This window comes from Eleutherodactylus coqui, chromosome 2 (assembly GCF_035609145.1).
Source record: "Eleutherodactylus coqui strain aEleCoq1 chromosome 2, aEleCoq1.hap1, whole genome shotgun sequence".
Taxonomy (NCBI): Eukaryota; Metazoa; Chordata; class Amphibia; order Anura; family Eleutherodactylidae; genus Eleutherodactylus; species Eleutherodactylus coqui.
This window is the reverse complement of record NC_089838.1, coordinates 339,110,536-339,137,168: the sequence shown is the minus strand read 5'-3', so window position 1 is coordinate 339,137,168 and position 26,633 is coordinate 339,110,536. Positions and strand designations below refer to the sequence as shown.

At 43.3% G+C, this 26,633-nt stretch overlaps 1 protein-coding gene across 1 annotated transcript in view; it reads right to left on the bottom strand.

The window, feature by feature from the left end:
* LOC136613188 (olfactory receptor 5G9-like) overlaps positions 1 to 26,633 on the bottom strand; it is a 62,052-nt gene that overhangs the window by 7,769 nt on the left and 27,650 nt on the right. The window contains exon 4 of the mRNA XM_066594028.1: positions 4,873 to 5,799. Coding sequence (XP_066450125.1) covers positions 4,873 to 5,799 — 927 coding nt within the window. The remainder of the gene's footprint in view (positions 1 to 4,872; positions 5,800 to 26,633) is intronic.

The following is a 26,633-nucleotide window of genomic DNA, read 5'->3' as shown; positions in this document are numbered from 1 at the left end:
GATCTCCACTACACCCCTTATCCAGATAAGCCTTTAGTACATAATGCCTTTATAGTTCTCTGGTGTCCTGCTGGGCCAGTCAGCTGGGGAGCCGCGTGTATCCTCCGTCTCTCAGCCAGAGAGCCGCTCAGAAAAAATGACTGTATGTAGTAAACAATGGATCCGCGCTCCGAGAACTAAAGATTCTTTTCTTCTTTTAAAAAGTTTTATTTCTACACACAACGCGTTTCATCCTAACAAGGACTTTTTCAAGTGTGTTCTTTAGTTCTTGGAGTGCGGATCCATTGTTTACTACATACAGTCATAATTTCACTTGTGACCCTGAGGAAATTGGGAAATGTCAGCAAATTGAAGCACACCCCGAACAAGCTACTGATGATTCTCAAATACTCTGTAATCGTACAGTAAATCAATGTAAGAAGGTAATTAATGAAATGCACTGTAAAGTGATTGTTAGAAGCTCCAATCATTTTCGACATGTTAAATTACCAACTGATTTTATCATGTGGAAATCTCACTTATACGTATATTCCAGCAAATGTTACAAGAGGACCATGTACACTGTCCCGTTTGAGTATTTTTACACACTAGAAACTAGAAGAACGTAACAAAGTAAAAAGAGAAATAAAAGGGATAGATGAAAGTTGTGAGGGTCCACCAACCCTCCTTAGAGACACTGAGGAAAACGGCATTAGGATTCTCTATAGTGGGAGTTTGGGGACTAGCCATATATAATGGGAGAGTCATAAATGGTATAGCTTGTGATTTAGCGAAAGGTTTAAATACTACCTCTCAAGCTTTAGACCTCCTCCTATTGCATGTACAAGGAGTAAGAAAGGCCGCCCTACAAAATAGAGCCACTATAGATTACCTATTGTTAACACTAAATCATGGTTGTGAAGAATTCGAGGGGATGTGTTGTTTCAACCTCTCTGATCATTCAGAATCAATACATCAGAAGATTGACACTTAAAAGAAATATCCATTAGTAGAAAACAAGATGTGGATCAGGAATGGTTCAGTTCAGTTGGTTATTTTCATGGTTAGGCCTAAGCTGGATAAAGAAAATATTCTTGATATTTGCAATGATAATCGTAGGACTGATTCTGATTTGCTGTTGTATACAATGTATTCCAAATTTGGTGACTATATGTCTGAAGTATGTACCAAAAAGAAGACCTCCCTATTATGGGAATAACATAGTAATGTCACGTTTATATAAGAGCTAATGCTTGTTTTTGTTTGTTCATATCTGAGGAATCAAGTAATGCAAAACACGAATATACACGAATTAAAAGAAAACCATCTTGAGCATCGCAAAGAAAATAATGAAGGATTTACGATTTTACCAGTATCTTCAATGAATTTTTAAACAGTCATATCGAGGAGCCGTATCGGTGGGAACCCGGCCCGAAGCAAGAAGAGAAAATTGGGAAAAGTCCGGCTCGGAGGGCTTCACCCTCCTTGAAGTACCACAACGTCTCCTCGCATGGACTATTATAAAAAGGGGGGATTGTGGGGGAAATTACCCAGGACCCCAGCTTTTGTGATATTATTTCAGATTCTACTGTTTCAGAGAAATCATTTCTTGTATAAGTTTTAGGCCTTGGTAGAATGTCAGCTTGACTTAACCAGCAATAAACCATAACTGGTGACTAGTCAGGCGATGGTTGAAAGTCCAGATATAAATTGATAAGAAACAAACACGTACCAGGTTACAGTTGATATAAGCAATAAATTTACCTTAAAATAAAGTCATAAAGACAAACCTGCATAAATAAATAACAGAATTGCTGGTGAATGGAAAGTTTTAGGTATTATGAATAGACTTTGATCGAACATGTGGCATTATTGAATGATGTAAACACCTATGTAATGTTTGGCTCAGAATCAACGTCACTTTAATTATATGATAGGTCTATAAAAGACCTCTTGTAACGGTAATAAAATTCGAAGTAGATGAATTGTACACTCAATGCAGCTATGCATATTGTCTCTCTTCCTACCGATCGGTATTACTTAAACAATGATGAGTACTCCTTACAATTTGGACGCCGGATGACATACTAACGGGAGTTTTTCCCTGACACATGCAATATAGCAAGAAAAAAACTGAAAAAGCATACAGTCTTGTTATATAGTGTGGATCAACACGACACGCACTGGGGTCTTTTGCATACACTATAGCAAAAAAAAAAAGACCGTGAGAAATGCGTACAGTCTGCTTAGAAAGTGTGGATCGACAGAACACACACAAGGGTCTTTTGCGTACACTATAGAAAAGAAAAGACAGTGAAAAATGCGTACAGTCTGCTTATGTAGTGTGGATCGACAGGACACACACTGGGGTAATTTTGCGTACACTATAGCAAAAAAGAGACTGGGAGAAATGGGTACAGTCTGCTTATATAGTGTGGATCGACAGGTCACATACTGGGGTCTTTTGCATACACTATGGCAAAAAAAAGACCACGAGAAATGCGTACAATCTGCTTATATAGTGTGGATTGACAGGACACACACAGGGGTATTTTGCGTACACTATAGCAAAAAAAAGACCGTGAGGAATGCGTACAGTCTGCTTATATAGTGTATTCGACAGGAAACACACTGGGGTCTTTTGTATACACTATAGCAAAAAAAAGACCATGACAAATGCGTGCAGTCTGGAAATATTGTGTGGATTGACAGGACACACGCTGGGGTATTTTGCGTGCACTATAGCAAAAACAAGACCATGAAAAAATGCATACATTCTGGTTATAGAGTGTTGATCGACAGGACACACACTAAGGGTATTTTGCGTACACTTTGCATCTTGCCATAAACACGTATCAAAAGAAATCTTGGGGTGATGATGAGAATTAATCCACCCCAATAAAATATTCCTACATACGAACACGTGTAGAAGAAGGATACAAAGTTGGGGAAAAGTAATTAAAAAAGGAATTTTTGATCTATTAGTTCCTGCGTTTTTTCTTCTCACCACTTACCAGGAGTGTACCCATATCAGGGCCTCTTGATATATAGAAAACCGTGGTGATAGTCTCTTTTGTGATAGAGACTTGTAAACCTCTTGAAATATAGAGACTTTGTGTGTAGTGCCCTATTTGTGTTATTTGGTTTTAAATATATCTATTAAAGTTTATTGATTTTAGTTACACTTTGTCTAAACTGTGAAGGGTATTTTGCGTACACTATAGCAAAAAAAAAAAAAGACTGTGAGAAATGAGTACAGTCTTGTCCAAAAACAAATTAAAAAATGAAAAAATAATTTTGTTAGTTCCTAAGTAGTCTGCGTATACCAGAAGCAGTATACTGTATAGAACCGGTAACAGTATGCAGTATACAGTCGGGATGCTTGTGAATGCTTTGTGTGCACTACTGGTCCCAGCCATCCAAACTGCAGATACACAAAAGTGGAGTTGTAGTCCTAAAAAGTCCTGTTGGATTCTTTGCAGATGAATCCCTACTTAAACACTCCTTCTAACCTACACTCCCACTCTCCCTCATTCACAGCAGCTCTGTCCCTCAGCTAATCCTGCCTCTGCGTGAGGCGACCATCAGGTAACCTGAGTTTTTATGATCCCAGGTCACCTGTTCTGGCCAGCCAATCACTGCTATAGACATGCACAGGGTTGGCACGTCATAGCAGGAGGTGCCAAAGCCTCCTGCATGTTCATTGGCTTAAAAAGTCACTAAACATGTGGGGAGAAGAGGGTGATATTTTCTCGAGCACCGTGTGGTGCCCGCTTGAGTATCGAGGACTCTCGAGTATGCTAATGCTCAAACGAGCATCAAGCTTGGACGAGCATGCTCGTTCATCTCTATTTATGACCTATGTGTTAGTAGCTATAGTGATTTAGTGAGTGGTAAGACATGCTATATAGTGATTTATGTATTACTTGGACTTTTTTAATAGTCTTATCTTTTTGCATAATGAAGTTGTTATGAACATTTGTTAAGGCGCTGTGCCAGAACGGCCCCCAGGAAGATGGCTGGATTGGATGATGGCTCGGACCTGGTCTGCGCATGCGTACTGAACGGGGTGATGAACCCTGAGTTGTTAAATGTAGGCCCGTTGATCAGCACATGTGCACTTGTACATTGGCTATCTCCATGTTGTGGATGGTCTACCGGCATGAGGTAGGTCTCGCGCATGCGCAGTATTGCTGTACTGGACAATGCGGACGTACGATAGCGGAGACAGAGAACACCATGTAGCTTCATATGTGGAACGTGGGATGCAGTCACACTGGAGGCTGACTAAACCTAATGTGTGAGTTGATGCCATTGGTTGAGTAACTGGGCTATTGTATATTTAAATGGGTGTTATATGTTATTGAGGGAGGCTTGAGAAAGATCACATGGCGTGATCGAAACATTGTCTGTGTATGGAGGAATAAAGGACTTTTATTACTTTGCCGTGCACCTGTGTATGCTGCTGCAGAATTTCATCTATATACGCTCTGACAAGGAGAATTTTTAAGCTACTGACAGATGCCCTACATGACAAGGCAATCCCTTTCTGATGGTTAAACCAATTCAATTTCATAATCTTTAAATACGGCACTTTATTTCTTTTAAGCAACAAGATGATTTTCAAATCCTGTAGCCCAAGCTTGAAATTTTTCCCCATGGATATTTCATCTTGGCCCCCGCATCCTGTAATCACTCCTTCCTGGAACTTCCTAAGCTGACTCCATGCTATGTAGTACTGAACTTCATTCACAATTTCCACCCACAGTACATAATTTAAAATAAATCAGATAAATCAGACAAATAAGCTGATGTCTGCAGTATCTTCGGGTATAAGATCATTAAAGCATAATATTGTATTGATAATTATCAAATCACATGTTTAGTGATTACTTCTTGTACAGCTTTCATAATGTCTTTATTTCGCAGACTGTATATAATAGGGTTAACCAAAGGAATAAACACAGTATATAGCAGTGATAGGACTTTACTCATTGATAGCATTTGTCCTTTTGTTGGAACAACATAAACACTAAATAAAGTCCAGTAGAATATGGAGACCACAATGAGGTGGGAGCTGCAGGTGGAGAAGGCTTTCTGTCTACCGGTATTAGATGAAATTCTTAAGACTGCTAACACAATATAAGTATAAGACATTACAATGATTGTGATTGGAATGAAGACAATTGGCGTGCCTAAAATAAAAATTTCCACATGGATAATGAATGTTTCAGAACAGGCAAGTTCTAGTAAGGGGACAATGTCACAAAAGAAATGGTCAATAATATTTGGTACACAAAAAAAGAGCTTTGCTGCTGTTATGGCGTAAAGCAATGTAATGGAAAATCCAAGCAACCAACAAATGGTGACCAAAATTACACAATGTCCACTTCTCATGATAGAAGTGTAACGAAGGGGATTACAGATGGCCACATATCTGTCATAAGACATCACAGCAAGGAGAAGACATTCAAATGTGTCTGAGCCACATAAAAAATAAAATTGAGTGATACAGCTGATAAAAGTAATTGTTCCCCCACCATTCAGTAGGATGTGGAGCATGTTGGGGACAATATCTGTGATCACCAAGATGTCACCAATAGACAGTTGTGCAATGAAGAAGTACATTGGAGTGTGGAGGTTCCTGCTGGTGGACACCAAGGTGATGATCAGCAGGTTCCCACATATTGTTCCACAGTAAACCACCAGGAAAAAGCAGAACAGAAACATGTTTAGACCTTGCTTACATTGCAATCCTAAGAGGAAAAACTCAGCAGTCAGATTTCTCTCCTGTGTGCAGAACAGATAGTAGTTATCCAGCTATAAATATACAGAACATTAAGTTGTCTTTTCTCTTAATATGCAAGTACTAAGGGATTGACTTTTCATTTTCTAGGCATAAATATCATTGTGGTCTTCTTTACATAATGCACTAAATATACTTTATGTTATAACACTGTATAAATTTATAGTTGGGCATTCTGGTTCCTAAATTCAAGCCAAAGAATATTTATGGTATTGTCACATACAATACAAATGAGGGAGACTTTCCCTAAGGGCAACTAAAGGGTGACAACACACTAGTGGATGGTCCACCCTGATCAGGACGCATCCACCCGTGTTGCTGGGCCACTTGCTAACCCTAGCAAGTGACAAATAGAGGACAGAGTAGACAACAAGGGAAGCTGGATCCAGAGACGGCATCACTCCACAACAGAAGAAGACTGAGTTGAAATTAACCAGCACTGAGATGAGGCTAGGAGGGATCTAAAAACCCTCCCTAATTGCCGGGTGTCCACCAACAGCTGATACACATAAGAGTCAAAAGAGAAAAATGCAAAGTAAGGATTCAAACTGACACAGCAGGTATATAGTTAAATTTAATGCTCACTGCTTCTATTAATACATCGAGGATTAAAAATACACTAAAAATAAATGCCTAAACGATGTGAAAAATATCAATAAATACCCAAACTCTCTCAATTATGGTCATATAGCTACCCCAGAACCAATTACCTTAAAGTGGACATACAGCATATTGAAATTAATTATAGGCTGATATTAAGATTTAGGCTACTCTTAAACAAGCATTAGTAATATCGTGTTGTTTTAAATGTGGCGTTTTAAATTATTTAATGGCTATTTTAAAAGCACCCCATTATTGCAATGGGTGATGAGCTGCATTAAAAAATTGCTGAAACACACTAAAGTAGAGCAGACAGTGTTCAAACAGGCATCTGAGGAACCCCATTAAAATCAATGGAGGCATTTTCAGCATTTAAAACTAAAAACTCTAAAAACAGGAAGCATAAAAAAAAAGAATAAAAAAACCCTGCAATTTACATATAGACATCCGTTAGAAAAAAAAAAAACATTGCAAAAATCACCTCAACAGCCTAGTAACTAAAAATGTTACAGCTATTTAGGTAAGGTTGCCTTCAGACGAACGTATATCGGCTGGGTATTCATGCCAAGCCGATATACGGAGTCTCTTTCTGCAGGAGAGGAGGCTGGAAGAGTCGGGAGCAGTGCTCTGAGCTCCCGCCCCCTCTCTGCCTCCTCTCCACCCCCCTACACTATTTTCAATAAGGAGAGGCAAGACGGGGGCGGAGCCAATTCCTGAAACTTAGCCCCGCCCCTGTTCCGCCTCCTCTCTTTGCAAATAGTGCAGAGGGGTGGAAAGGAGGCAGAGAGGGGGCGGGAGCTTAGAGCACTGATCCCGGCTCTTCCAGCCTTCCTCCCCTGCAGAGAGAGACGCCGCATATCGTCTGGGTGTGAAAACTGAGCCGATATACGTTCGTCTGAATGCACCCTAACTCTGAAACAAGAAAAATCAAAGCCCCCTGCTCACCAAATCCAGAAGAAAGAAACAAAAAGCAGCAAATTAAGCTATCTTTTGTTCTGTTTTAATTTTCAGGGATGAACATTGCTTGTCATTTGCAACAAGAACTAATTCAGCAATCACTCCACTCTCAATAAGGACATCTAGCATTGACAGCGCATACAAGGTTTTTTCATTTCTCCAAATTTCTAAATATTGCATGAAAACTATGAAGAAAGTACAAATGCTTGAGACAATAACATGTAACGGCTAGCAATAAATATAAATCGTTTCTCTGTATTAAATAGATTAATTGTGCATTTGTAAGTGAAGGTCAAACTCTTAATGGTTTGGAATATGCCTGCAGGTTATATCAGAACTAGAGATAAGTGAGCATACTCGTCCGAGCTTGATGCTCGTTCGAGTATTAGGGTGCTCGAGATGCTCGTTACTCGAGACGAGCACCAGGCGGTACTCGTCTCGATTAAACGAGCACTGACCATTGAATTCAATGGAGCCGGCAATACAGCCGGCTCCATTGAAAGCAATGGGCTGCCGGCATGCGCGGGATGAATTGTCGGGAAGGGCTTAAATATATAAGCCCTTCCCTGCAATTCATCCAGAAATGTGTAAAAATAAAAAAAATATATACTCACCTGATCCTGGCAGACGGAGTTCAGCGCGGCCGTCTGCAGTCTTCCTGAACTGCTCTGAACAGCTGTGAGTAGTACTCAGCTGCCGGGGATTTAAAATCCCCGCCTGATGAATGAGCTGCCTCTGATTGGTCACAGCCTGACCAATCAGAGGCAGCCCTCACTCACAACCATTCATGAATTCATGAGTGGGTGAGTGAGTGCTGCCTCTGATTGGCTCAGCGCAGGGACAGCTGAGAGCTGCCCCTGAGATAATCAGAGGCAGCACTCACTTACCCATTCATGAATTCATGAATGGGTGTGAGTGAGAGCAGCCTCTGATTGGTCAGGCTGTGACCAGTCAGAGGCAGCTCATTCAGCAGCCGGGGATTTTAAATCCCCGGCTGCTGAATACTACTCACAGCTGTTCAGAGCAGTTCAGGAGAACTGCCAGCTGGCCGCGCTGAACTCCGTCTGCCGGGACAAGGTGAGTGTATATTTCTTTTATTTTTACACATTTCTGGATGAATTGCAGGGAAGGGCTTATATATTTAAGCCCTTCCTGACAATTCATCCCGCGTACGCCGGCAGCCCATTGCTTTCAATGGAGCCGGCTGTATTGCCGGCTCCATTGAATTCAATGGGCTAACATCGTTCTTCTCTGCCACAGCTGTTACAGCTGTGGCAGTGGAGAACAATCTTTATGCTGACAGTGCGGGGGGGGGGGGGGGTCTCACTCTTGCCACTATTGTTGCTTAATAGTGGGACCTGGGAGCTTGAGATGCAAGTAAAAATGTAGCTCCTCGCCTGCCCTATCCGTTTCTGTGTCGTTTCCATCACTTTCTTGGGTTTTGCAGATTTTCACAAATGAAAACCTTAGCGAGCATCGGTCATATACAAAAATGCTCGAGTCACCCATTGACTTCAATGGGGTTCGTTACTCGAAACGAACTCTCGAGCATCACTGAAAGTTCGACTCGAGTAACGAGCACCCGAGCATTTTGGTGCTCGCTCATCTCTAATCAGAACTACATAAAAAAACATTAGAACTTATGAAATGCTCAGAAAGCCCAATTGTTGTCTCACCACTCCCCTAAACCCAATTAGCTTTCATTGAACATACAACATGTTGAAATTAATGATAAGTAAAGTGTAACTGTATAATTTTCAATTAAATTAACTAAAATGTTATAAGTCAAAGAATTTATTTTTACTACTTTTAGAGACTGCTGTATAAGGGCTTCTTCAGGCTGCTGTTTTTTCAGATTGTTTTGCAGGCAAGAAAATCATGCCCACAAAATGTGACGAAGCGAAGCCATTGATTTTAATGGTTGTATATTCATTAGCGTGATTCTCATATCATCTTACTATGCCTGAGAAATAACAGGCCTTGCCCTATTGTTCTCGAATGTAGCTTTTATATGTACGAGAAAAGATAGGCAGAACCTGTCTTTCTGGCATTTTTTTCCAATAGTAAAATAGCAGGCTCCCTAGAGCATATGGTGTAATGCTGCATATAGAATACCGATATGTGGAGCTTTGATCACCGCAATTGTGATTGCATATGCCTGTGCATGGCGGTGTATCTCACGCATGCTGTAATGCACTGGCTTCGGTTTTTTTTCTTTTCTTTTTCTTGTTTTGTTTCCTAGCTACATGCATATAAATGGAGAAAAGGGAAAGGGACTTATTTGTATAGTGCCAACATATTCTGCAGTGCTTTCAGGTAATTTTTTTTACCAAGCTGGGTACTCGTTTTACCGACCTTAGACAAATGGAAGGTTGAGTTAACCTTGAACCGGCCAGCTGAACCACACGTGGATTGAACCTGCAACTTTCAGGTCGCAGTAAAAGCTTAAGACTACATGCTGCTGCCTTAACACTCTGCACCCTACAAAATTGTTATACATATGCAATGTAATTACGTATGTACAGTGTTTTCATATACACCCATAGAAAATAACAGGGCTCTATGGCATGCAATACGTGGTAAAATAGAGCATGCTGCGTTCTTATTAACACATGTATTATAAGTAGAGATGAGCGAGCGTACTCGGATAAGCACTACTCGTCCGAGTAATGTGCTTTATCCGAGTATCGCTGTACTCGTCTTGAAAGATTCGGGGAGCGCCGCGGAGCGGGGAGCTGCAGGGGAGAGCGGGGAGGAACGGAGGGGAGATCTTTCTCTCCCTCTCTCCCGCCCGCTCTCCCCTGCTCCCCGCCGCAACTCACCTGTCAGCAGCGGCGCTCCCCGAATCTTTAGCCCCGAGCACAGCGATACTCGGATAAAGCACATTACTCGGACGAGTAGTGCCTATCCGAGTACGCTCGCTCATCTCTAATTATAAGCAATGAATATATGAAGTGTGAGTGGATCAATAAAAATCAATGAACTTTCAAAGACTCCATTCACCGCATATTATGCACGTGTGTATTGCGCACATAATATGCAATAAAAATTATTTACGTATGAGCCTGCCGTATGTCTGATATATCTATGTAGAAAGCGAAAAAAGGATCCCGCAATCTGTATATCTGCATTTGTTAGAAAAAACAAACCCTAGAAAAACGCTGATAGAGCAGCAACTGAAAATGTTATAGCTGTTTAATTACCAGGGAAAAACTAAATCAGCTAAATTGCATCTCGTCCTCAAAACCCAAAATATCCACAACCAAAACAATAAGCTTTATAGATTTCCTTTTGTTTTAGAAAATCTAAAAAATCATATGGAGACCAAAAAAATTAAAGCTTCGTGCTCACCAAATCCAGAAGAAGGAGAAAAACTACTTTTAAGCTTGACTTTGAACATTAAAATTCTGGCAATGATAATACATTGGTTGACATGGACAGCAAGAATCTAAATAAGAGAACTGGTTAAACAATCCCCAAACCCAGAGAAAAAAAACAAACCTAGCATTGTAAGTGCGTGGAATGTACGTTCATCTCTCAAAATGTCTCAATACTGAACAACACATAAGTCTTAATAGAAAGAATAACAAAAAGTTTGAAGTACATTTGCCTATCTAAAAAAAGAAAAAAAGCACACAAATTATATATATAATTTGTGTGCTTTTTTCTTTTGTATAAACTATGTAAAAAAACAAGCATCTAGAGTTGTGGTTTTGCTGCAAAACCTGGCATGAACTTACATTTCCTCAGTGTTGCACAGGTGATGTCATTATTGTTGATGCCTCAGACATTGCCACAGGTGTTCTTACAATAGGACATCCTCAAAACATGACCTGTTGGTGGTCCTTGAGGAATGGAGTTGGGGACCCCTGATCTAGAGGCTCAGTTACAGCAAATGTAGACCGATATGCTGCAGGATACCATACCCATGCCTACCTGTATTACATTGTGCATTCAAACAGGGTACGAGAGCCTCTCTTCAAGTGTTGAAGTTTATGTAATAAATTATCCTTTTGCTCTGATATTGTAATCATTTACTTCTATCAATGTTACAATCACATATTGGTAGTTTCATTTGATTGTGACATTGTTTTTACAATAAGTATATCTATATATATATATACACACATTCATACACATTCATACATTTCTTGATTTCTATTGATTGGGTTCCATTTGATGCTTACATTAGATACATTTTTGCTTTCAAAATTCATTTTAAAGTAAATTTCTTTCATCATTTCAATCCTGTTGGAAATAAATATCCTGGAGGGAAGTGATTATAGACATAGACATGGTTTGTGGTCATCAGGCAAATGAACATGATCTACAATACAACAGATATTTATATAGAAAATAATACTATGGGGAGACTTTTTGCCATTGTCTCCTGAGTCTCCTTTATATTATTTCTCAATTTAAAAATTAAATAAATAAATAAATATATATATATATATATATATATATATATATATATATATATATATATATATATATATATATATATATATATATATGTTAGATACTTCATTCTGGGAATATGTGAATCAATTAGTTTATTTTAAATGCATAAAACAGATAATGAATAAAATAGAAAACATCAATAAAAATAAAGCAGGGAACAAATTATACTTAAAGACTTAAAGCCTACCTGAAATTTCAGACAACTTTTCAGAATAAGCTACCGTTTGTAGGTACTTGAATAATAACCCTGTTGCTGGCCATTATATGACTTATATATCTATTTTTCCATACAGTGAAAGGCCAGGAGTGGTGATATGAGCTGCTACTGAGCTGTGTGAGGTTTGTGCAATAGACTATTCTTAGAGAACTAGAGTTTTGTTTTGTGAATGCCAATTGGGATATAGAGATATTGATAAAATGTCCCCCAATTATTCATAGCAACTTGCCGCTCAGGATATCAGGCAGATCTCTCCCGCTCCCTCCCATCTGCTGAGGTATTTCGATGTACAAGAGGCCAGGAAATCCTTTGTTCCAATGGCAATAAAACTAGCTAGTAACAGTTAATACCTAATTAACCCTCTGCCAATGAGAATCGACGCCTCTGTCCTTTCCAATAGACCAGCTGATTCTGGGGCAGATTAATGGGAGAATTTTTATTAAAGAATAGTTGGCCATGTGTAGGTCCTAGCCCAATATATAATGAAAGGAAAAAATCCCCGCGCTCAGGAACCCATAGAAATCAATAATAGACTCCACGGTCTATAAAATAATCTTTAATCCATGCCATGCGTTTTGGCAACATAATTCTTGCCTTTCTCAAGCATAAAATATACAAACATATTCAAAATACATCCAATAATTATGTAAAGAATAGAGATGAACGAGCCTACTCGGCCATGCCCCTTTTTCGCCCGAGTACCGCGATTTTCGAGTACTTCCGTACTCGGGCGAAAAGATTCGGGGGGCGCCGTGGGTGAGTGGGGGGGGGGAGAGGGAGAGAGAGAGGGCTCCCCCCTGATCCCCGCTGCTACCCCCCGATCCGCCACGCCTCCCCCCGCCCCCCGGCGCCCCCCGAATCTTTTCACCCGAGTACGGAAGTACTCGAAAATCGCAGTGCTCGATCGAGTAATTACTCGAAACAAGTATACTCGCTCATCTCTAGTAAAGAAGTTTAAGCCCACTTACGCTTATCATGATGCACGCCAGTAGAGTACATAGACCGTAGAGTCTATTATTGATTCCTATGGGTTCCTGAGCAGGAGGATTTTTTCCTTTCATTATACACTATATCTGACCACATGGCCCGTGAGCGGACGATATCCCGAAGACGTCTCTTCGACCATCCAGATTTGGAATCCAGAGAGGTTAAAAAGCTTTCGAGGATATCGGGTGCCAGTGGATTCTCGATCCTGAGAATTCCACTGAGCACCAGGTGAGTATTCACTAATACTCACTGCACAATTGCTTGTACTATAAGGTAAAGAGGCGTTGATATACTTTCTCCTAGCCCAATATGAAATATGTTTTCAGAGTCGGGCGGCCCAGCTTAATAAAATACACCCAGAAACGTTTCAGTACGGGCCCCAGAAAACCCTCAAACTACTTATTCCTGTATCTGGTTATAATTTTCGGGACGTATTTGATATCGATGAATAGATAAAATCATTACCAGAAATATGATGGGCATATATTTCTGATTGGCGATATGACTGAAATGAGGAATTATGATTTTTCAGAACACGTAGAAATTCAACCCATCTCTCTCAAAATGACCTCAGAGGGGACGGGAAGAAGGTGTGTTTTGGGGAAGCCTTTATAACAAGGGGCTCAACAAACTCTTATTGTCAGACCTTCAGAGATACGCCCAGCATAAGGACTTTCCCTTTGTTTCCGGGAACTCCACTAATCAGATTCATGGGCTGTGTATCCCAAATCTGGTATTTTTATTTCATTTTCTTCCTGTTATTTTTAAGTACTGTTTTGTTGTGTATATCAATATTCCCCTATACTCCTGTGTAACAACCTTTTTGTATCTTCTTTGCATATATATATATATATATATATATATATATATATATATATATATATGCACTGCTAGTCTTTGCTTGGGTAAATCTACAATTTTTTAGTCACCCTTGTCCGTTTTTAAAACAAACCATAACTCCCAGCTTCCCTTAACAGCTAGTGATGGTAGCGTGTATTTGTGTGAGTATTGTAAGACACTGGAGCTATTAAAATGGAGCAGGGGTGATCTGAGCTTCCAGTCTGCATGCATACAGAAGCCCATGAAAGCTGAACACAGATTCAGCTGTATTCTAAAAACTCCATGCTTGCAATCCTGCTAGGGAATCATTCAAGGCATTGCCATGACAAATGGTCATAGCGGCAAGAGCGCTTGGAACAGTCGATCTGTGGCAAGTTGGTGATAGAGGCAGGCATTGGTTGGGGTCCCCCCCACTCCCATCCATGACATCAATTACATGCACTGACATAATTTATTTCAGACAGGGGCATGCAAAAAGACTTAGCAGTGTATCTGTGTATAAGCAGCAGTAAATTTCACCATTAACTCTACTTGCAGCTCTCCCTCCTCTCTGCATGCAACTCAATGAGCATTGATACTCATCCTCTGCTCTGCCCCAGAATCACTACCTGTCAATCAAGAGTTATCAGGCAGTGGACAACGAGCTTGAAGTTCACTGAAGGGAGACAGCACAATAGAGGGATTTTTCACCACAAAAGAAAAACATTTTAGAAAAGAAAAAGTACATAGCAGTTTGATTAATTATCATGCTGGCTACTATATAAGCACAAGTTATTGTTTTAGGTCCTTTGGTGGATGTTTGTGTATGAAATTTTGTTTAGTATTTTCTGCTAAGCTTTGTCTCTACAGTAGATCTTCACCTACCTGACTTGCTTTAAAAATTGATTGTTGATGCTTACTTTATGGCAAGTGAGAGAAAAGACATAAATGTGTTACATACATGTATGCTTGAAAAACTATTTGGAAAAAAAATTGATTGTGGAGAAGCCTGTTTAATGAGAATATGTTATGTTCCTAATCATGCCTGGACTGTGGACACAATAGTTGACGTCAGTTGTCGGTCACATACTGATTACATCAGCTGTCTCATAAACCATACATTTGAAAGTATGCAGTTGATGCTGACTGGAGTCCTGTGCGGTTAAATCATATTCACATTTCCACAGCTGTCTCCACATTCCGTTGCCCTTGCACTGATTGTCAGGCCTCTTCTGTCAATGAATAAGCACATTAATAGAGCCCTGTTCATCAGGGATAAGGCTCTTTCCCACAAGCGTATATTGGGCATCATTTTCCTATTCTACAGAAAGCGATGTAGAATAGTAATTTTGCATGAGCAAGGCTACAGTTATGAAATTACAGGACAAATCATTGTAAACATCCCCAAAGTAGATATTTCAAAACTTTTGAAGAAATATAAGAAGATTTGGTCCTACAAAACCAGACTGGTAAAGGCAAGAAAAGCTGCACTACAGCAAATAGGGATAGAAGAATTAAAAAATTGTGTCTAGGTAACTGAATAAAATCACTCCAGCCTATAGAAGGGGAACTATTTCAATGTGGTATGAAGTTGAGTGCAAGGACTGTAACCTTTGGCCTGCCCCAAAAGGGCAGACATGTTAAACTTTATAAAAGAGGCTAGACGCCCAGGAATAAACAGGAAGTTTTTCATAAGCAAAACGTGTGTCAGTGTGATTACTTCGGACGGTGTGCACTGTCCCCCAACCTTTAATCATTCAATCTGGAAGGGTGTGAACATTCCTAATGAATCAAGTCGGTGGACACAAAAGGAAATCCACGACAGTTGGTGGCCCGTACGGGGAGTGGTCGATAGGCTGCAAAGAGCTCGGACACAAGGCACGGACATAGGCAACCTTGGACTTGGCGGGCCCAACAAATCATCAGAACACGGTAAGATAAATTAATTATCTATACCTGTTTGGCTGACTTCAGGCTTGTCTGTGTACCGTGTCAAGGCCGATCGATTTGGATTCGCACGACAGGTATTTTAAATCTCGACCACTCAATAGAACCTGTCATAACATATAAGAGGAATGTTTGCATGCCTGTTGTCTTGAGAATATTGATGCATTAGTGAAGTCTTGTTGCCTAAGGGTGTGATCCGTGTAGGGACTCAAGGGAGGAGAGGCTAACAGGTGGTCTGTGCAGGGACTCTAATCCTGGGAAGTGTGGAAAGTCAGGATATTACTGACTCTCTGGTGCGTTTCCGACTCAGGAGGGGGGAGAGGCTGACAGACGTCTGAGCAGGGACTCTGCCTCGGACGGGGGGGGGGGGCTGTGTAGAGGCCCAGGGGTGAGAGAGGCTGTCAGACATCCAGGCTGAAGTAGTTCAGTCTGGCGTATCCCAAGGGGCAGCTAGACTAAGCCAGCCGTACTGGTGCTCTGTCTATTTGTGTGTGTACACCCATGTCTTGCCCAAATTGCAAAAAAGGATTGTTATTGACAATAAGTACCCGCGGATGGGAGATTTGTAGACAGGATATCCCCTATCCCGCCCACCGATGCGGCTATGGTCCACTGGTTGAGGGTTGCAATCCACAAATATTTGTTTATCGTTTGAACGTCCACGAGTGGATTCCATGGTCTGAGGGTAGATTGTTGAATTGTGTAGCGGCAGAATTCCATGAGATTCTAGGACAGGACATACTATGTCCGGCGTCCGGGGATACTCCTAGAATCCTAGATCTGACTGCCATAATTGAAATTGGAATGCAGCAAACCCTCTATCAGGGTCAGTTCTTACATTCTCCACTGAAGTGTGGAGAACCAAGCAATCACTGCTATCACTGACTCTCTGATGTGTTTAAAAGCATCACGTTTATAACTGTTATGGACAGTACTAAAAGTTGCTATTGCTAGTTATGCGACTGTAAAGTATAAGTTGATTACAATAGATTGAATTTAAGTAGTTTTGCTCAGCCTATGCATGGAATCTAGTGTGTTTGTATATTGTGTAGAGTTAATCCTGCTTGCAACTCATATACAAATAGCCTGTTTGTATATTGCATAGAATTAAAATTAAGTCTACAAAGTCTGTGATATAGGGTTAAACCCAGAGTGTGTTCTGTGTTAGAGGAAGGAGGGGCTGTCATGGTGGATATACGCCGCGCAGAAAAAAGGGAAGTGGCACTCCCTCGCCTCCATTACACATTACACTTGTATGGGGACGCATAATAAAGATTAGAGATATTGGTGTTTCTGGCCAGTGGCATTTAAAAAAATTGTTCACCTACTACAGCACTGCTTGTCCTTTGTCTAGACTCCACCACTGTTTAGCGTTAGCAGCTCTACCCGGGACTACACCTGCTCCGGTGTCCTACCAGTCAGTTAATTTCCCGTTCGCCTAGGGATAGCATAGGCGGCCGTAGGTTCCAGCGAGGGGGCGTTCTATGGAGCGCTACCTTGTGCGGGTGAAGGATGTGGATTTCCTGAAAAAAAAAAACCCGGGAGATCCATGTCCTCCTCCTGAGATAGGCAGGAATTTCATCCCCCTAGGAGTAGGGAGTTGTGGGCGACGGGAGGTTAAAGGGAGGACCGAGGAGCAGGTCTCAGACGGAGCTGTCATAAAAGTAAACTAGTTACATTCTCACTAAAAGAAAAGAAATCATTCCTGTCTCTTCCAGTCTGTGTTAGAGAAAGGAGGGGCTGTCACGGGAGGGTGAATTCTGAAAAGAGGAAGTTCTGCAAGAACTGCAAAAATCATTTAGTTAGTAGTACTACAAGTGTCAGCAAGAAGCAGGACATAAGTTACGGACATTAACCTGAGGAGCTAAGAATGGGAAATAAGCCAAGTAGCAATAGTGGCCGGCGAGCATGTGATTTAGTAGCGGAGAGAGAAGGGAAGCACTGCTCTAGTAAATGGACACAGATACGCAAAATAGGGGGCTGGGAACCTAGCCCCGGTGGACGATTACAAGCAGAAGTGTGGAGCGTCTTGATAAGAGACAAGCGGGGAATGCTGCAGGATAAAAAATTACTCACAGCTGCAGAGGGATGGTATCGTGTAGCCAGGACTATGCATAGAGACGGCTGGTTAGAAGAAGAACAGAGGGATTGTGGGAAATATAAATGTTATGTGTATCATGCAAATTCTGTAAACCCACTCCATACGTACAGTGGGCACATGGCCCAACCCATTTGTCCAAAATGCTCATGAACTCATTGATCCAGAAATATTAGCTGGCGCCTGGCATCTCAACGTTGGTGGACAAGTACTGCAAATCCTGCACCAGTGTAATCCAGGAAAGATGGAGGAGACACCTAGAAAACACCTGGCCAAGCCACTGTATCCATTCCAACGTATTCAGATCGACCACATCCAAATGCCGAAATCAGGACGTTTTGAATACACCCTAATAGTGGTGGATATCCACTCTGGGTGGGCAGAAGGTTATCCGAGTGTCAATATGACTGCCAAAACTACCGCCAAGAAACTCATAACCGAGTTGGTTTGCCGTTTTGGAATACCAGAAGTCATTGAATGTGATCAAGGTCCAGCGTTTACCGCCAATGTCACCAAGGAGATATGGCAGGCGTTAGGCAGCAGTCTTTTGTTTCACACGCCCTATCACCCCCAGAGTAGTAGTTAGGTGGAGAGACTAAACGGTACCTTGAAAGCAAAAATACTTAAGATGTCACGAGAAACTGGTATGCCCTGGCCAGAAAACCTTCCCATAGCACTGTATAGCGTGAGGTACACACCAAGGGGAAAGCATAAATTATCACCTTATGAGATTCTTTTTGGGACCGTCCCCAGACTAGGGTGTTATTTTCCTCAGCAGTTACAGTTACATTCAGATGTTCTGACTAAGTATGTTATATCACTCGCCAAAGAAATAACTAAAGTCCATGCACGAGTGTTCTCTTCCATTCCAGACCCAGACCAAGACACAGGCACCCACTCCATACAACCCGGGGATTAGGTGTACGTAAAGAAGTTCCTGAGGAAGAACCCTCTTGAGCCCAGATTCGACGGTCCGTTCCAGGTGTTGTTGACTACCTCCACCTCAGTGAAGTTAGAGGGGAAGCCTACCTAGATCCACGCAAGCCACTGCAAGAGAGCTTCATCCCAGAAAGATGAATCATCATGAAATATTTAGGTCAAGTCATCTTAATAAATCTCCTATGTGGGGTTCTGGTAATGTGGGACGAGAAGGGTACCTCAGTAAAGAACCAGAAACAGCAGGCTAAATTGGCGGAGGAAGGTCATTTCAATATGTGGGAGTATTTAGCCAAAGATGTAATCAATATAACTAATATGTGTATGCCTAAACTCAGGAGCAGGGAAGACATTCTACGGGCTGGCCTACTGGCCATTCCCACTCCAGTAAAGGTGCTGAGATTAATTTATGCAATTGTACATGACGATAATGATGTGGGGGAAGACAATGTAATACAAGAAAACATATATGAATATTGTCCCCACTGTAAAGCTGTAGAGCACACTGGTTGGTCCAATATGACTGAGTTCCAGGTCAGAAATGTCTCACGGGCTGAGGTATGTTACAATTTCACATGTAATCCACAGTACATTGGGAAATGTAAGAAGGGCCAAGTGGTCACCAGCGATTCCCAAATACTTTGCTCCCGTACGGAAGAACAATGTCAAAAGGTAGTGACTACCATGTCCTGTGAGAAGGTAATTCAAAGTCCCAGCCATTTCAGACATGTCAAACTACCAGTAGAATGAGTCCTGTCTTGTGGCAATTTGACGTACACATATATCCCCGTTAATATTTCAGGAGGACCGTGTGCATTGTCCCGACTGAGTATCCTTATGTACCAAAAACCGGACCCCCAGGCACCCACACCTAGGGATCAGAGGGACATTCACGGCCTAGCCAATAGCTGTGAAGGACCACCTACTCAACTGAGTTTTTCAGAACACACTGCACTAGTTTTCAGTATTCTAGGTACCCCCGCATTAGCCCAGCATAATGCAAGAGTGATTAATGGCTTAGCCTGCAACATGGTAAAAGGTCTGAATGCCACGTCCCAGGCACTGGACCTGCTACTCTTAGATGTACAAAACATATGGAGAGCCACCCTACAGAACAGAGCTACCATTGATTATCTCCTCATGACCTTGAACCACGGGTGCGAAGAGTGTGAAGGGATGTGTTGTTTTAATCTCTCGGACAACTCTGCATCGATCCACCAGCAAATCAACCGCCTGAAAGATCTAGCCACCAGTATCAAACAGGGAACTGATCAAGGGTGGTTCGATTGGCTGACAGGGTCCTGGGTTGGGCTTACTCTGATAAAAATGATACTAACTATATTTGTTGCCATTATAATTGTCCTAATTTCTGTTTGTTGTTGCATACAGTGTATTCCGACCCTGATGACTACCTGGTCCACCTGTTTCACTATGATGTCCAACAAAAAGCCCACTGTCAGTGCAAATGTTGTCATCATGGATCCAGAATATGATGATGTCGAACCATCCTATACCCCCATGGCAGTGATAGCCCTAGTCTACAACACAATGCAAGTCTAGGGTCAGCGGTGGGGGATTGGGGTGGGACGGAGTAGGGACACGTAGCGTGGTGAGTTTAGTGAAGCAGATAGTTTCAAGGGGGGTTCTGTAGTGGAAACCCAATATATCTATATTCTGGATTGTGGGCCTTTGGTAGTGGACAATGAACCTGTATTCGTGAGTTTAACATTCTGTATAACAAAATGTCATGTTTGCCTTCTGTTCTAATACAAATATAGATATATGTTCTTACATTTATGCAATATGTATACTTCCTTAATGAAACATATTTTTCCTAAACTTTGCTGACAAGATGAGATTTAACATGAACCCGCGATATTTTTCCATCTGTTTTATAACTTTAGAAGAAGTAAGAATCAGACATAGATAACCGCACTTAAGACAAGTACCGCTTTTAGATAACGCAATAATTACCCAAGCAATTTTACTGGAAACGTATGCAAATAACATGGGAGATTTAGGCAATTACTAATTCATGATATAGCCTCCAATCATATCGGCCGGTCTACACGTGGAGTATGAGACAGCCCATTCTTCTCTCCCTGCCCTCTCCAGAGTGCTACCACGTGACGGGCAATACCAGATGACCGGATGAAGGAAGACGCTTATCCAATAATCAAACAATACGCTGTATCTATGTAACCTTTGGCCTGCCCCAAAAGGGCAGACATGTTAAACTTTATAAAAGAGGCTAGACGCCCAGGAATAAACAGGAAGTTTTTCATAAGCTGAACGTGTGTCAGTGTGATTACTTCAGACGGTGTGCACTGTCCCCCAACCTTTAATCATTCAATCTGGAAGGGTGTGAACATTCCTTAATAATCAAGTCGGTGGACACAAAAGGAAATCCACGACAGTACAAATGTACCCCAGAAAAATTGCCCATGCCCAACCCAGAGGGCAGGTGAAACCAATTAATCGCTTAGCGTACTGTGGCTTAATTTTTAACTAGGCCTGGAGGCAGCTCAGTCTAAAAAACAATAGATTCAGGTGGAAGTTTCAATGCTTTAATGAGAATTGAAACAGATTAATATTATTTAGAAAAGTTATATGAGCCTTTTGGCCCACAGAAAAATTACCCATTCGCGGTGATTACGAGAGGTTTCAGGAGGTGGAGCCGGAGGAGGAGTACGAATACCATAAACAGATTGACAAAGTTCTTTAGGTAGCGCTGCTGTCCGCTGGTGGAGAAGAGAAGTCTGGGAAAATCCAGGCTTTGTTCATCTTTATGAATGTAAGCCTGTCGGCGCATGATGATTCCCCCAGCTGCACTAAACACCCTCTCTGACAAGACGCTAGCCACGGGGCACGCCAGCACCTCCAGGGCATACAGCGCGAGTTCGGGCCACGTGTCCAGCTTTGACACCCAGTAGTTGTACGGAGCAGAGGCGTCATGGAGGACCGTGGTACGATCGGCTGCGTACTCCCTCACCATCTTCTTACAGTGCTCCCTCCGACTCAGCCTGGACTGGGGAGGTGTGAGACAGTCTTGCTGGGGAGCCATAAAGCTGGCAAAGGCCTTGGAGAGTGTTCCCCTGCCTGCGCTGAACATGCTGCCTGATCTCCGCGCCTCCCCTTCTACGTGGCCCTCGGAACTGCGCCTTCTGCCACTAGCGCTGTCAGATGGGAAGTTTACCATCAGTTTGTCCACCAGGGCCCTGTGGTATTGCATCACTCTCAAACCTCTTTCTTCTTCGGGAATGAGAGTGGAAAGGTTATCCTTATACCGTGGGTCAAGCAGTGTGTACACCCAGTAATCCGTAGTGGCCAGAATGCGTCTAACACTAGGGTCACGAGAAAGGCATCCTAACATAAAGTCAGCCATGTGTGCCAGGGTACCTGTACGCAACATATGGCTGTCCTCACTAGGACGATCACTTTGAGTATCCTCCTCCTCCTCCTCCTCCTCAGGCCATACACGCTGAATGGATGAGAGGCAAGCTGCATGGGCACCCTCTGCAGTCGGCCCAGCTGTCTCTTCCTACTCAGGCTCCTCCGCCTCCTCCTCCACGAGCTGAGATATAGACATAAGGGTGCTCTGACTATCCAGCGACATACTGTCTTCCCCCGCCTCCGTTTCCGCCTGCAAAGCATCAGCCTTCATGCTTTGCAGGGAACTTCTCAAGAGGCATAGCAGGGGAATAGTTGTCACACACGACCATGCTCGGTTGGAGGCTCAGTGGCGAAAGCCAGCGGTCGGTCTGCTCTGTGAGACCGTGCAAAAGTTCGTGGGCCGTGTGCCTCTTCTCTCCTAAGCTGAGTAACTTCAGCACGGCCTGCTGACGCTTGCCCACCGCTGTGCTGCCACGCCGTGACACCGACTGCTGGCGACGTGCTGCTGCTGACAAGTCTTGATTGCGAGGTAGAGGTTGTGTTGGAGGAGGAGGAGGAGGAAGGTTTAGTGGAGGTGGCATACACCGCCGCAGATACCAGCACCGATCTGGGGCCCGCAATTCTGGGGGTGGGTAGTACATGAGCGGTCCCAGGCTCTGACTCGTTCCCAGCCTCCACTAAATTCACCCAATGTGCCGTCAGGGAGATATAGTGGCCCTGCCCGCCTGTGCTTGTCCACGTGTCCGTTGTTAAGTCGACCTTGGCAGTAACCAAGTTGGTGAGGGCGCGTACGATGTTGCGGGAGACGTGGTCGTGCAGGGCTGAGGCGGCACACCGTGAAAAATAGTGGCGACTGGGGGCTGAGTAGCACGGGGCTGCCGCCGCCATCATGTTTTTGAACGCCTCAGTTTCCACCAGCCTGTAGGGGAGCATCTCCAGGCTGATCAATTTGGCTATGTGGACATTTAAAGCTTGAGCGTGCGGGTGCGTGGCGGCGTATTTGCGCTTTCGCTTCAACGATTCTCTTAGCGACAGCTGGACGCTGCAATGAGAGACATTGCTGGATGGGGCCGAGGACAGCGGAGGTGAGGGTGTGGGTGCAGGCCAGGAGATGGTCGTGCCTGTGTCCTGAGAGGGCGGTTGGATCTGAGTGGCAGGTTGGGGCCCAGGGGGAGAGGCAGTGGCGCAAGCTGGAGGCGGTGAACGGCCTTCGTCCCACCTTGTGGGGTGCTTGGCCATCATATGTCTGCGCATGCTGGTGGTGGTGAGGCTGGTGGTGGTGGCTCCTCGGCTGATCTTGGTGCGACAAAGGTTGCACACCACTGTTCGTCGGTCGTCCGGCGTCTCCATGAAAAACAGCCACACCTTAGAGCAACTTGGCCTCTGCACGGTGGCTTGGCGCGAGGGGGTGCTTTGGGAAACAGCTGGTGGATTATTCGCTCGTGCCCTGCCTCTACCCCTGGCCACCCCACTGCCTCTTCCAACCTGTCCTGCGGCTACAATTGCCTCCCCCTCTGAAGACCGGTCCTCAGTTGGCTTATCACACAAGGTGGGGTAAGTCACCTCATCGCCCAGCGGCTCTTCCTCTGAATCCTCTGCGCGCTCCTCCCTCGGACTTACTGCCCTTACTACTACCTCACTGATAGACAACTGTGTCTCATCGTCATCGTCCTCCTCACCCACTGAAAGCTCTTAAGACAGTTGCTGGAAGTCCCCAGCCTCATCCCCCAGACCCCGGGAACTTTCCAAAGGTTGGGCAACGGTCACGACAAACTTCTCCGGTGGGAGAGGAACCATTGCTGCCCAATCTGGGCGGGGGCCCGAGAACAGTTCCTTGGGAGTTTGCCTGCTCCTCAGAATGTGTCATTTTCATGGAGTGAGGAGGCTGGGAGGAAGGAGGAGCAGCAGCCAGAGAATTCAGAGTTGCAGCAGTGGACAGCGTAGTAGACTGGGTGGTCGATAAATTGCTGGATGCACTTTCTGCCATCCACAACAGGACCTGCTCACGCTGCTCATTTTTTAATAAAGGTCTACCACGTGGACCCAAAAATTGTGATATGAAGCTGGGGACCCCAGAAACTGTCCTCTCTCCTACTCCCGCAGCAACCGGCTGCGATTCACCTGGACCAGGAGCTCGGCCTATGCCCGCACCCTCACTTGGGACTCCGTGTCCTCGACCGCGACCGCGTCCACGTCCTCTGCCCCTACCCCTACCCCTCAGCATGCTGGATTAAGAATCGAGCAGAGACAGAGCGGTGTCAAAATTTTTTTGAATTCTTGCCGCGCAGTTGGTGGCTGCCAGCGGTTATACAACGCAAAAAGAAGCCTGAGCTAAATTATAAGGAAGGATGCAAGCAGGACTAGCAGTGTACTATGCAGTTGAGATTCACCTCCAGTCCCACAGGCCACGCAGTAATGTGCACTGGGTTACAAGCTGCCGTACAAAAGGATTCCTTTTTAAAAATTATTTTTTTCCAATGCAATGCAGGCAAGGGAGCGTGTATTGGACTCTCCCTCTATGGCTGTCTGGCACCGTACACTGCGCCGGCAGCTGTCTGGTAACACAGAGCGGAGAAAAATATTAGTGCTTTTTAAACGTACACTTGGAAGCAGAGAGCGCTTACGTTACACTAACTGCACCCAGCAAGAAATGACACTGAAGGCTGAACTGAGGCCTTGCAGTGCAATGCTGAGGTACTACAACTCCCAGAAACCACGGAGTTAAATGCACAGGTAGACAGGATTCCACACTACCACTGTCTCTGCCTCACCAATACTTCCCCTATACTACTTAGTACAGACTGCAGCCTGAGAACTCATTTAAAAGGAGATAGATGCTTTAAACTTCCAGGGAAACACTTTTCACTTGCCATTCATAGCACCCACCCTACATCTGCCTCTAAAGGGCTATCAATTCTCTTTCACAAAGATATCAAATTCATAGAAGAAGACCAATATAGAGACGGAAAGGGCAGAGTGCTATTTGTAAAAGGCTCTCTAAATAACGTCAGAATGACGTTAGCCAATATTTACGCCCCCAATTCTGACCAGATCCCTTGGCTACTGAAGCAGCTGGAGACTTTAAAGCAATTTGCAGTCGGCCAACTGATCATGGCGGGGAATTTTAATGTCACCCTCCATCCTCTCTTAGACACATCTACGGGCCGCTCACAAATTTCTTAAAGCTGAGAAAATTAAGCAGGCTATTACAAGACCTGGCGTACCATGCATCCTTCGTCAAAAGACTTCTCCTATTTTTCTCAGGTCCATTCCTCCTTCCAGAGGTTGGACTATGTCCTTGTGTCTTCTGATCTTCTCGCGACCCTAGTTAAGGGAGAGATAGATTCAATAACAATTTCGGATCATGCCCCAGTCCACGCAACTCTTCGTGAGCTCCGTCTGTCGCCACGGGAGTGGAGATGGAGACTCAATCCCTCAATTCTAGACTCAATAGAGGAAAGAGAACATATGACAAAATTACTGGAAGAATACTTTCACATTAATAATGCAGATGACATACCAACGCCAATAGTATGGGAGGCCCATAAGGCCTTCGCACGGGGAATCTTGATAGCACTGGGCACCCGCGTAAAAAAGTGTCTTCAAAAAGAAATTGACGAAAAATTAAAAACGATTGTGAGGTTGGAACAAACAACTAAACTTTCCCATTCCCAAAAGAATCTGGAGGATCTAAGGGCCCTTAGGTTGGACTTAAAGCAATGTCTCGACGCGAGATTCAACAAAAAACAACTCCACTTAAAACATACCATCTTTGCTCAGGGGAACAGAGGGAGCAAGTTCATGTCGTCCATGATCAAAAAAGCCAAGGCAAAAAACCTAATCAAATCAATAAAATCAACAGAAGGAAAATAGTATAATCTTCAGCTGATATAGCTAAGGAGTTCCAGTTGAACTACTCATATCTCTATAATTGAAGGGTGAACCCCTTGGCTTCAAGAGAAGAGAGTACTACCTCATTGATAGACTCCTTCCTGCATCAGATGAATATGCCTAAACTGAACTCATCTAAAACTTCCTCCCTAGTCTCCCCGGTCACCCAATCTGAAATTCAAAAACTAATTTCTTCATGCCCGCCAAATAAAAGCCCGGGTCCAGACGGGTTAACAATATTTTATTACAAGACCTTCCAAACTACGCTGGAACCCAGACTTATAGATCTTTTTAATGATCTCTTGAAGGGGGCATCCCTGCCGAAACAGTTATTGGAGTCCCACATCACTCTAATTCATAAAGATAAGAAGGACCCGGAGAATTGTGGTAGCTATCGTCCAATATCTTTGATCAATCTCGACATGAAATTGTGGGCCAAACTTCTGGCAGGGAGGATGGAGACTTTCATGTCCTCGATGATCAATGAGGAACAAGCAGGGTTCATTAAAGGAAGGGAGAGGAGAAACAACTGTCTCAGG